The sequence below is a fragment of the Leiobunum rupestre genome, chromosome 4 (genome assembly GCF_980474605.1).
Source record: "Leiobunum rupestre chromosome 4, qqLeiRupe1.1.hap1, whole genome shotgun sequence".
NCBI classification, from domain to species: domain Eukaryota; kingdom Metazoa; phylum Arthropoda; class Arachnida; order Opiliones; family Sclerosomatidae; genus Leiobunum; species Leiobunum rupestre.
This window is the reverse complement of record NC_143387.1, coordinates 52,342,617-52,354,798: the sequence shown is the minus strand read 5'-3', so window position 1 is coordinate 52,354,798 and position 12,182 is coordinate 52,342,617. Positions and strand designations below refer to the sequence as shown.

The window sequence follows — 12,182 nt, the reverse complement described above, 5'->3', positions numbered from 1 at the left end:
CTTTTATTTTACCTTTGAAAGTGAATTTTTAATAGCGATATAATGAGTTTTATTTATCACGAACCAAAGAGCTTTGATATTTATCACATTTCTTAATGAACTTTAAAAAATATTTAATCATCTTGTTCTTCGAATAAAAACAGTTTTACTCCTTTTTGACCTTTTTGTTTCTAAAAGTCTTCTTTGCTTATTTTCTTAAAGATTGATCTAGATGTTACGCATTTAGTTCGACGAATCTGACCATAGACAGGATACATACTGTCTATGATCTGATTGATTGTAGCAGAAGAACGTCCAATTTCATTACTGCAAGATGCCATGAAATACGCTCAATTTAGGAGTCAAAATCCGCAATTTCATTGGCTTTGAGAAACTGAGAGCGCAACGCTTTTATCATTTTCTCTTTTCGGTATAAAATTATGCTTTTAATTAAAAATAAACTGGGCATTATAACTAGTGAACCACCCAGATTCTATTTAATTTACTGGTCATAGCCCAAAATAAAGTGGTCGGTAGATGGCAGGTGCTGCAGCTATAAAACCAATTTGACATGGCTAACCTACAAGGTATATTTTCTTACAGGATAGTAACTCTCTTAGTAAATCAGAAATTGTTAATAATATTATATATATAAATATTTTTATTAATAGGGTAATTAATTTTATAAGCAATCACTGCTTCTTAGTGGAATTACTTAATAAGCACGCGCCTAAACCATAGGGGCCTAGTTGCGAGCAGGGTTGAACATGAGGCACTATAGTCACGGCATTTGACTACTAAAATAAATGCTGTAACTACTAAAATTAATCGAAATCTGGGGCTCAATTTGACTAGTGAAAAATTTACCTAAATATTCATAAATAATGGCGTATCATAAATTCATCATTCATCAATCCCATTTTATTAAAAAAAAATGTGATCGGCCAAAGTCATTCGACTGATAATAAATTCCTATTTTAATTCTGACGGGTAAAGCAAAATGTTGGCTGTCTGTCTTGTTTTTATACCCCCGTCAGGCTGACTTAAAAAAAAATATCCTTATGTCCAACCCTGGTTGCGTGGATTCTTGTGCCAGGGTCAAATTATCGTTCCAGAACTTTCAGCGGAAAATTCAAAATTGAATCCGAAAATCCACCGTAAAAAAAGCTGAGCGATCTGTGAGTCACGTGACCTTACCGAAGGAATTCCGATTGTTGTTCCTTCCCGCATTTTTTAAAGAAGTAAACGTTAACAAATTGAGATCGGCCCTTCGACCACCAAATTAATGATTTTACAGCACACTAATAACGAATTACAGAAAAAAGGGTAGGTACTAGGTACGGGCTTAAATTAAAAGTATACCCCAAAAATTATCTCGAAATTATCGAAAAGTTCTATAATTATAGGACATTTGGCAACGCTGTCCAGTTTGCCACGGACTTTATTTAATATCTAAATATAGATATAATTAAGTCCGCGAGTGGGGTCAAAAATTACACAGCAAAAAATACCAAAATTTTATTGGTCAAATCTGCTATCACGAGGCATTCAGTGGCGTAGCTGATGGTCCGCAGGGCCTGCGGCGCGGGGGGGGGGGTGAGCTTCGGCCACTGGAGTTATTATATATAATATATTATACATAATATAATATAAATATTGTTTAGTATGAGAACTAAACTTAAGTGCTGGGTCAATGGTGAGTTCAAGATCTCGCTCTGACAAAGTGGATGGAACAGTATAGTCCGCTAGCGGCTACACAATTAATTAAGGTTGTGATATATGTCAAAGCCACGCCAACGCGAGGGATAGGGACGGGACGGGAAGTATGCCAACCCCCGTTGAGGGATAATAATAATTATCAACTAGGCTAATACCCAAGGCACCACCTTTGGCCCAAGTCATCTAGCGACTTATGATGAATTCAAACAGGTGGCCGGGTTACAATGCGTAGGAGGGTGCCACGCGAGCCAAAAGCTCCCTACACTAACTATTACCGTTAACCTCGACAAGTTTTTATGGAAAGAGGAAACCGAAGAACTCGGGGGAATGGTGTACGTCCTCACAAGGACATCCAAATTCTCTGCTTCCCAGACGCTTGTATTTCAAAAGAGTGTAATTTTTATAACGGCCATAAAAAAACCTTTATTCCTTGAAGGTGTATGGAAACTCTGTTTTTCAACAACTGGAAACAGGACTATGGAGTGTAATTTTACAATTTAATGGCGAAAAATTTAGAGCTGTGTTGCGGTGTGTGATTCCACGGTTTCGAGTTAAAACTGCATGTTTAACTTTTGCGTCCTGGATAGATACTTCTCTAGATGTATTACATACTTATGGTCTTATAGACTCGACCCTATATCTATACACTTGAATGTCTTAGGATCTACATGTATTCGCGACCGAAAACTATCGCTACGCCCCCTTTGGTTCGCCATTGAAAGCTAGATCGGTAGCGGCCAAATCAGACGCTATTAGTTTTTCCTCATCGTTAATCGTTAATTTGACTTCTTAAATAATGATACTTGCATTTTATTCTAATTTTGGAATCGTTTTCTTATATTTTCATAAGTTTATTTAAGACTAGACCTAGACTCGTTTGGGTCGCGAATGCGTTTGGAGAAACGGGCGAACTACGTCGAATGTAAGACGTCCCGCGAATTTTCGCTAGCCAAAAGCTCATCTCTAAGCCATTACCGTGTCTATAAGAATCGTCAGTGACACTCATAAAAGTATCCATAAATACTTGGAGCGTCCCTATATTATTACTTTATTGTGGGGTGCTTTAAAAGCTCTTCAACATTTAATTTTAATAAGTAAGATATAGTAAACATGTTGTGTGTACCCAAATGTACGCACCATCGCAAAGTGGACATTAACTTTTATAATAATTTATTAATATCAAGCACTCTACCAAAATATAATTAGCTTTTATTTAAAATATGAAAATAAAAACGAGTGTAGATTCAAACAAAATATCAAAATCGTTTTGATTGAATCACCATATAACAATCATGGAAAAAACTATAATCGTTGCGCAGTATTTTGGTTGCGCAATAAACGTCCATAAAAACATAAAAATCCCGAGAAAAATAATTGACCTCCTTTTGACCTATATGTCTCAATAAAGAATGACATATTATTTTTGTCATTTAAGGGTTAAGAGTGGGTCAAGTAGAATGCCCAGAAATTTCTCCTCCAGAATTCCATAATCGGGGAATCTATCTCACAAATACAACGTCTCTTGACTAGTCCATCGCTGAAAAGAAAAGCTTAAGAGGGCAATCCTCAACGCTGAAAGCTGAGAAGGCAACTGCGACAGAAAGTCGTTCTCGTAAATCACGGCTTCCGTTTCGCCAAATTGGCGCCGAAAACAGATGTCAAAGTGAACAGACAAGAGTGTGAGCTAACCACAGCTCGTCAATAAAACATATTTTAGGAACGGGACCTCATCGGCGCCGCCTCTCCGGAAAACCGATATAAGAAGAAGCTTCCCTCCTAAACACATCTAGAAACGGTGCAGCGACTAGGCCTCTCAGACTGTTGCCAACTGTTTCGCGGATATGTTTAATTCCTTCCAGGGGCTGTTACTTCTGGGCTGCGTTTCGGGTTAGCGCTATAATTGTTGGATGTTTCATTCGATAACCTATCGTTTAACTTAATGCGCTATCGATTTTTTTTTACAGTTTTGACTAGTGAATCTGTATTCAATTGTCCGGCACCGCGTTCTCCCGAGAATGGACTCAGCTTTATCTTCGAAGATGGTCGTGTTGTCAGATTTAGGTGTCATCCTGGTTTCGTCTTGATTGGTCGAGCCGAGGCCAACTGCGTAGACAACCGTTGGAACTATCATACCCCCGAATGTCGCCCTGATTCCGGTAAATATATCTTTCCTATTCGTAGTGCCTTAAAGGGAATTCAACCTCCAGCGCGTTCTTTATGGAAGACTCCAATTTTAAGGATTCGCTCCGCAACAAACCACTAAGCAGCGACGAAAATGTCAAAAATGTTATATTCCCTTTAAACGCGGCTGTTTCGAGGTATCGCCAAGCAAACGTAGTCGCAAGATCTGTCTAAGAATAACTTCTGAACCCCCATAACATCTTTGTTTTTGTTGGATTCCAACAAATAGCACGCCCGAAATACGGCTATTGGTACTTTAACTGTCTTTTATCTGCGCGAGTGAAGGGTATTTTTCGGAATTCCCCCATCGTGGGTGTCTAGAGACAGTGGTACGAGATGGGGAGGGGTCCAAACACATATGCTTGCCATTTAGTTTTTCTAATATTTATTGGGTCAAGTTTAAACACTTTAAGGGCCACTGGGAGATGTGGGCAAAAAAAAAACCATGATTAATGGGGTGGAGGTGAAACATTTACAGATGATTTTGACTTAATCACGAAGACCGCACTAAGGAAAGAGCCTAGGGAACCCGATCGAGGCCTCTTCGCGTGGAACGCCAACGAAGTCGATGACGAACTATACGGGACGGGAGCTCGAAGGTTACCAGTAATAAATGGGCTCTGGAGTCCCGGTACTCGAGGCAAGGTCGTAGCGTTGACAACGTCATCCAATCAGACACAGAAGCGAGGGTCGAGCCGATTTGCCAGTCGCGCGGGAAATGACTTACTGGAGCAGGAACTGGGAATAGCGGAAATAAGACACAAACAACAACAAGAAGTTAAAGAGCATCATCCGCCGCCGCGGAGAAACGAATTGACTTGGAGACAACGGCAGATAGAGCGAGCTTTGAACCAGCCTACTATTTTGTATCAATCTGGGTCGAGATCGGCTTCGGCTTACAGAGGTGCGTATTAATACAGCTAATAATACTAACACTGGCCTTTAGATTAACCCCTTTATCCACGTTCAGGTAATCCCGAAATATCCAACTCAATACCGCTATTGGAGCCTTTGCCTACCTCACGGCCCACACCCTCTTTCACGCCATCTAACCGTAAACTCAACGACCCTGACTTAGTCGAGCTAAGGCGCCGACAAATCGAGCAGACTCTTCGGGAACGAATGAACGCGATTCACCCGTCCTCGCCCCATAACACTGATAAAGCTGGCTTGGTGGAAGACGCGCGGAGAAGGCAATTTGAATTCGCTCAATCTTTGAGACGTCCGCAGGAACCTCCCAAAAGAGCGGCTATTTCCGAAACAAAAGGGAATACTCGTCGCGTTGGTGTGGTATCCCCCGAAGTCCTTTTCGCCATCGGGGAACCACCACACGGAGACAGGCAACCTTTACTTCGCCAATTTCCTCGAACTACCACAACGCCTCAACCGGAATCCGAAAGACCAACCAGAAAACCGGAGCTGCATCCTCCTCCAACCATAACTCGAAGCTCGGAAAAAGGAAGCGTAACTAGTGAGGCTCTTTATGAACAGTACTTGCAAGCGCAGCATATGAAAAATATAATGGACTATGAAATCGCCCTATTGAACGCGGACTCTAATAGACCCAGCCACAGATCCTCTTCCATGAGTCAGAGTACATCTCCTATTATTGAGACGTCACCAAACATACTATCAAACGTTGACATGGAATGGTTAAGGACATTAGCACCTGATCTGCGAGAGCGCTACTTGAGAGATGTCCTCACTTCAAGGACTAAAGAATCAAGGGAATCGCAATACGCCGGTCAGTTTCTGAAGCGTCATTTGGATAATGACGAACAAGAAAGTAAGGATGAAAAAACGCGTCTTCACTAAGCTTTCCTATGATTCTTTCCTTTACTAACACCATAAGTAGGGTAATTAATTTGGCAAACACTAACTGACAGTTGCAATATAGGTTGATTTTTAATCCTTAGCTTTTAAAACTTGTTTTGCAGCATTCCCCAGTCAGACTTCGTGGAACTCCGCTTCGGGAACAGTCACTGTTATTCAGAGCCAACCGTTACCGGCGAATACTTCTGTGGGAAACGTTAAGAATTGGAAAAATTTTGATTTATCTTGCAACAAACAACAGAATAGACAGAGACTCTTCATCAGGGCACCTAAGGTGAGAAACGCCTTTGTCCATCGCTACGAACGACGGAAGAACCCTTCAACACCCTTCAACATATTTTTGGTAGCGGAATACCGATGTCGAAAGGGGTACAGGTTTGTGGAAGAAAGCCAGGCGACCTTGTTTTGTCAAAAAATGGAATGGATAGGAGTTTTACCTAGATGTTTAGCTGGAGGTGGCTAAAAACTGAATGAAACCGTTTTGAAACTGAAACTAATTTATTTTAATTTTAATGTAAATAAGTTATATGAATATATTTAGCAGGCACCTACCTATTCATACTGGATAAATTTTTCTGTACGATTTTAATTAAAGCGAAACTGTACTTATAGTGGTCTTATTCAACTTATTTGATATTTGGAATTAAATAAAAAGTCTGCAAACCGTCATGAAAATATAAATGACGTAATCTTGGCCGTCAGTTCGAGGCTGAGCAAATGATTGGATGGAAATGGGGATCCCGATTTCTAGCTGAAATGAAATGGCCGATTGGTTGGGCGGGCGAGTTGTTGGTCAGTATTTATCTGATTACTTTAAGTGTTTTAATTTGATTATTTATTTTTGCTAGTAATTTAGTTGAGGTATTTGAAGTTTAACTTCTTAAGACTTGGCTTTCGCGTTAATCGGAAAAGCCTTAGGTTACGTACGTATAATCGTAAAGCGTAAATAAACCAAGGCCTAAGTTTGAGTAAAAAAGACCGGCCTTGCCATAACTTAAATATACAAATTAGATTTGTGTTTTTAATAGAAAGCCCAAACACCAAAAAAAAAAAAATTCCAGTTCCACTTATTTTAATCGTTTAGTTTAATTTGAAGACAGCAAAATGGAAAGAGAATCCAATGGTGTAATAGCTGACCCAATGGAAGAAGTTCGGAAACTTCAAAATTTGGTTAAACATTTAGAATTGCAAAATCAGCAGCTTCGAAAGAATCAAAACTCAGCCGAAAATGAAAGTGTCAATGGTGAAACAACGAATATTCCGAATAAACCAAAAATTCAAATAAACGGTAGGACAGATATTGAAAATGGAAAGTTGCGTGATCCACGACCTGTTGAAAGGCGAGAAAAACGAAATAGTGCATCTGCTGATGATGGATTAATCAATATTGAGGACTTAGAGCTTGATGACGAAGCTTCATGGTAAAAATTTAAATTTTTGAGCAAAGGTTTTAACAAACTGATAATCTGTTATAGTTACCTACCCAACCCTATTCAATTTGATAAGATAGTGGGTTTATTACAAATAACTAATGTTTTATTACCCTCAACCATTTTGTTTGTGGACAACCTACAATAATATTCTTTGTAACTTCCCACACAATGAAATTTAGCAAACTTTTTGAGACACCTGTCAAAGATCTCCAAAAATTCATTCATTTGATTTTGAAATGAGGCAGACCGGTTCTTCAAAAAGCTTTTACAACCTAAGTAGGCGTATCTCTTTTCATAATTTATGAAGCATTTGAAGGCTGAAACCTGAGAGCTTAATAAATGAAAGGGGTTGAGTTTTTAGACTTGACTTTACCATTTCCTGTATATTTTTAAAACTATCCGGTGACCTACTTATACCAAATTCTTTTTTCAAAATAAAGCTAACTGGCATATTGCCAAAATGTAAACAAAGCATACTAATTATCATAATTAATAATATTATTAGCTCCTTATTCCACTGTTAATTTATGGCATTAGTTATAATTAGTTTTCTTTGTTAAGGCTCTACATGTCCCCCAAAAAATCACCAACTGATGATCCGGCAATTACAAAGTGGCTACGAAAAGATTTAGAAGATCCCCGCAATAAAGAACTTCAATTGGCTCGAAGAGCCTTAGCTTATAAATTGGATGAGCTAGCTATTCGTAAGAAATATTTTTTTTCCCTAAATTTTCTGATTTGTTGGAAATGATTCAAAGACTACTTCTATTACTCTTTGAAAGCCTTCTTTTAAACATATATAACATCATTATAATTTCAAATAATTATTTTAAGCTTATGTTTTAGTATTCCTTAAATATTTATTTATAACCCGGGAAAACCTTTATTTTTTTGAATTTCTATAATTTCAATAATTTCATCCAAAATATTTTTTTTGATTAGTAAAACCATCCAATGAATCGCAAAATGTTTTTGGTTCTGATTTTGGAAATTCAACATTTACTAAAAATTCCTTTGGTATATTATTTTTGTTTCATTGTTTTTACTGATTTCAGTTTTTTTTTACCTTTTTCAAAATTTTTATAAAACTAATTTTTTAAAGACAACGTAACAATTTTTAAAATTTTTGTAATGGATTTAAGAGTGTACTTAATTTGATCAAATTGAAAGTAGATATAAGCAAACCTTGGTTTCTTATAGTTTCAATTTACTAAAAATTTTAATTATTAAGTTACGATGTTTTTAAACTCTCATAACTATAAAGATGCATTAATTTAGTTCATATTAAATTAAAAATAAAGGTTTAATAATAATATAGGTAGAATTATTGATTCTCGAACGTTTACGAGGGGAAAGAAAAAGTTAACAACATTTAATGATGTTGACTCTATGCCTGTTATTGAATCTGGCGAGTACGAGGATGAAATACCTCAGAGTCGGCCAGTTCAAACGCAGCCGACAGTCCCCCCTCCTAGAGTTCCTCCAATGACTGATGTGATTGATGTTCAAGAGATTGCTCGTATGCAGGAAGAAAGTTAGTTACCTTTTTTTTAGTTTTAAAAGCCTTTCTCTTCTCATGCTTAAAATATTTCTTTGCGACTTATTATAACTCTGTTAATCAACTAATATTTCTCTATTAACAACTAATACGTCCTTTTAGGTTTGCGACAAAGCTCACCATGTAGCACTCCACGGAGACTGACAAGTAAGGGTTATATAATTTTTTTAATGTAGCTACTTATAAATTAATTTTTTAAGTTGATGGTGGTGGTTTTTTCTATGTAATTCATTTTTATCATAATGGCAATTTCACTGAATTGTAACTTTCTCTATAACTAATTTAAAATAATTTACATTTAAGTGAGTCGAAAGTGGTCTAGTTCCTCTAAAAACAGTTCAACATCAGATACCGAATATCAAGATAGTTTACAGCCACTCACAAAAGAAAGTTAGTTTTACTAACTTTAGATTGACTTATTTCATTTTTAACTAGTTATACTTAGACATATTGCTGAATTTCAGATTTAATGAAAGAAAGGCAACTATCGAATAATATTGAAAACAGTCGTATTTATCAGGAGTCCTGTAGCAATTCGACTCATTCCAGTCCACCTGAAAGTCTGCATGGCTCAAATAACTCTCTTGACAAACCAAATGGTAAAATTATTAATATTTAATCATTTTTTTTTTAATTACTTTACTTTGTAGGCTAGTTTTTTTTACTTCTAATTTTTTTTTTAATTACAGACTCATTCCATAAAAGTCTACCAAATTTAGCAAAAGGCTATAATGGAATGGTTGGGCAAAATAGCAGGGTGCGTCCTCTGAATCAAGTCGCAGCTATAAATGGAAGTAGTCATCCACTTCCACCCAGATCTCTAGCTCTAAAAAGCCGTCTTTCATCTCTTAGTCCTGCTAGGGTAATTTTGACAATAAATTAATATTAGGTTTCTTATTAACATCTATGTAAACAATGACACAACACAATGATGGCATGAAAGGCTTGCCACCACCCTCCTACGCATTCTAACCCGGCCACTGGTAATTGTCTTTATAAGTCGCTAGTGGACTTAGGCCTATTGTGGTGCCTTGGGTATTAGCTTAGCTGATTATTATTATGTAATAGCTCACAGGTCCGGACTGGGACCTAAAACCGGCCCGGGCATTTTAGAAACATCGGCCCCTACTTCCCACAAAAACACTACTTTGTCATGTTGGCTAGACGGCCTCACGGCCCTTTGACCACACCGGCCCATCTGCCCGATCTGCCCTATGGCCAGTCCGGGCCTGCTAACTCACATATATAGTGCTAATTTTTTAATTTGAACACTGATTTCCACTTAATGTGGTGTGGTGCCATAGTTTGTTGAGATATTAGTAGTGTGAACCTTAGTAATACATATTATAATTGTTGATTTTAATTTTTTATCAGCCTGGGCATAATATGGGGCTTCCAACAAGATCAGTTGGTAATCTACAGCAACATAATCAGTCTTCGTCTATGCCACCCCGACGTATGCCTTCAAAGAGCAGTCCATTAGCAAATGGTTCAGCCCAAAGTTGCCTAGTGGTGCCCGTAGCTCCAACTCGCGTAAAATCTCCATCTCGAAGGGTTATGTCCCCTCCAAGAGGGGTTTTGTCTCCACCAAGTAAGCCCAGACTTCAAACTCCAAGCTCAGCTCAACAGCAAACATCGCGGTCGTCTTTGCCAGTACCACGTTACAGCAAAATACCTTCACCCAAACCAAGGTAGAATGCTGTACTTCCAATTTAATTTTTTAACCTATAAGCACTTTTTATATATAATATTTTCCCACTAATATTTTAATATATTTGGATGTATCAATATAGGTAGAATTTGTGTACAATGCCCATTTTTGTTAATCTTTTTTTGATTTACCAATTTAATAATGTTTGCAAATAGTTTGATTTAGGGGGGGGGGGTTTAAGGTATTATTTATATGCACTACAATGTTTTGAATTTTTTATAAAAGTTTATTAGTTTGTATGACCATTTGCTTCTGAATAGACCAGATTTTGGCTTAATTTACTGATTTTGTTTTATTTCATAAAGTTTGACTTTGAAAACCTAGTTGTTTTGTCTTTTTGATAAAGTTGGTTTGATATGGTTTGGAGCTCTCTTGCAACATCACAGCGAGTAGAGATGGTTTAAAGATTAAATAATATTATTTTTGTAATTTCTTTTGAGTCATGGGTAATTATATTCTTCACTAAATTTCTTTCAAATAATTTTCTAAATGTTAATTTTGTAGTTTTTTTAAATCTTTATTTTGGGACCCATACTATGCAAAGTTTTGGGTTAGGTTTTGAAAGTCAATAGCCTTTGCTTCATTTTTATTTTGTAAAGAAATGTGGCCTCATGTTAAAGCTCTCTATAATTTTCATAAAGTATGTGTTTCACGTAGTTTTTGTGAGTTTTTTAGTTGACGTTTAAGAAGGTTATAAAGCTTGGTGGTTTTGTTTTGCACATAGCACTAAAAATCTGCACTGAAAGGTATTTTTATTTCCAAAGGCGTGATTTCATTCTTAATCTGGATATACACTCAAATTTGATTTCTTTTCAACCACATTGTTTCAGATCGGGAATCCCAGTGCCTTCAACTCGTCAAAGAAACAATCCAAGCTCTGATAATGAGCTTTGGAGTGACGGGTGCTATTGAGAATTGTAGAAATGTAGTTCAAAGTTTTTGGTGATGTTTTAGTCTTGTTTATTTACTAGTTGGTTTAGATTTTTTTTACAGTAAATTGGAATTATTGGTATCTGACTTTGTGGGGCGAATTTGTTGTCAAACTAAGTGCCTGTTTCAAAATATTAGAAATTATTTGTTCTCGTTGAGATTTAGGATCGATTACTTTTAAGGGTTTATTTTAACTTAAGTAAATTTTTAAAGTGGTGATCCTTAACCCTCATTACACAAGTCTTTTTACTTTTATAATAGGCTCAAATCTGTAGCTTGTTATAAAAATAAAATTTTGTATTTAAGTGTACTATCAAAGTACAGTTGGCTATGATAGGTCATTATTATTTTTATGCTTAAAATTGGCCAAAGGGAAAAGAGTTATCCATTTTTTAACATGTTTAGGGTTGGTTTTAGGTTATTAATAAATCATTTTCCTTATCAGTACCATTGTTGTTTTGAAACGTTTATAAAGGAACATTTAATATCATTATTGCTAAGAAGTCTAAACAATGTAAAATGTTCCTTCCAAAACAACTATGTCACAGATATAGATAGTGACTTTTTTGGTATACCTAAATTATTGGAGTTTAAACAGTTGTTTTAATTGGGCAAATAAATTATATCCTCATTCATTTGAATTAGCATTCAGCCCAAATAAATATTCACATTCTAACAAGATTAAAGGCACATTTGAGCTTTGATCAAACAAAATGCTGCTCACAGTGCTCAGAAACTTTGTGACATAGCCTTCATTAGGATATATTATAAATCAATTGACAATGATCAAAGAAATTGCGATAGCCTTAAATTAACTGTTTTTAAGAGGTTTTTATTC

At 36.5% G+C, this 12,182-nt stretch overlaps 2 protein-coding genes across 4 annotated transcripts; both read left to right on the top strand.

The window, feature by feature from the left end:
* The first annotated feature begins 3,218 nt into the window (after positions 1 to 3,218).
* On the top strand, positions 3,219 to 6,318 carry LOC149948223 (uncharacterized). Of its 2 annotated transcripts, none has more exons than XM_090171558.1 (5): positions 3,219 to 3,585; positions 3,663 to 3,854; positions 4,358 to 4,783; positions 4,850 to 5,623; positions 5,817 to 6,318. In XM_090171558.1, exons 1-5 carry the CDS (start codon positions 3,540 to 3,542, stop codon positions 6,173 to 6,175), a joined length of 1,797 nt encoding a protein of 598 aa, XP_090027684.1. In that variant the 5' UTR covers positions 3,219 to 3,539; the 3' UTR covers positions 6,176 to 6,318. The 2 variants fall into 2 exon arrangements, with proteins under 2 accessions (XP_090027684.1, XP_090027683.1); XM_090171557.1 differs by having other exon boundaries at positions 3,221 to 3,585; positions 4,850 to 5,665.
* Positions 6,319 to 6,382: 64 nt separating this feature from the next.
* LOC149948222 (uncharacterized) lies at positions 6,383 to 11,765 on the top strand. 2 transcript variants are annotated; one of them, XM_090173183.1, is made up of 11 exons: positions 6,383 to 6,504; positions 6,797 to 7,133; positions 7,707 to 7,849; positions 8,088 to 8,162; positions 8,464 to 8,679; positions 8,806 to 8,850; positions 9,007 to 9,093; positions 9,168 to 9,302; positions 9,393 to 9,565; positions 10,078 to 10,394; positions 11,245 to 11,760. In XM_090173183.1, the coding sequence occupies exons 2-11, from the start codon at positions 6,817 to 6,819 to the stop codon at positions 11,324 to 11,326; spliced, it is 1,590 nt and encodes a 529-aa protein (XP_090029309.1). In that variant the 5' UTR covers positions 6,383 to 6,504; positions 6,797 to 6,816; the 3' UTR covers positions 11,327 to 11,760. The 2 variants fall into 2 exon arrangements, 1 of the variants encoding a protein (XP_090029309.1); XR_016480579.1 differs by lacking the exon at positions 6,383 to 6,504 and adding an exon at positions 11,072 to 11,160 and having other exon boundaries at positions 6,525 to 7,133; positions 11,245 to 11,765.
* Positions 11,766 to 12,182: the final 417 nt, after the last annotated feature.

Excerpts from the sequence above, each read along its gene's own strand:
- LOC149948222 (XM_090173183.1), top strand. The coding sequence starts at position 6,817 with ATGGAAAGAGAATCCAATGGTGTAATAGCTGACCCAATGGAAGAAGTT. Across the intron at positions 7,850-8,087 it reads ATTGGATGAGCTAGCTATTC|TAAAACCATCCAATGAATCG; the intron begins GTAAGAAATATT and ends TTTTTTGATTAG. Across the intron at positions 9,566-10,077 it reads CATCTCTTAGTCCTGCTAGG|CCTGGGCATAATATGGGGCT; the intron begins GTAATTTTGACA and ends ATTTTTTATCAG.
- LOC149948223 (XM_090171557.1), top strand. The coding sequence starts at position 3,540 with ATGTTTAATTCCTTCCAGGGGCTGTTACTTCTGGGCTGCGTTTCGG. Across the intron at positions 4,784-4,849 it reads ATCGGCTTCGGCTTACAGAG|GTAATCCCGAAATATCCAAC; the intron begins GTGCGTATTAAT and ends ATCCACGTTCAG. Across the intron at positions 5,666-5,816 it reads GGATAATGACGAACAAGAAA|CATTCCCCAGTCAGACTTCG; the intron begins GTAAGGATGAAA and ends CTTGTTTTGCAG.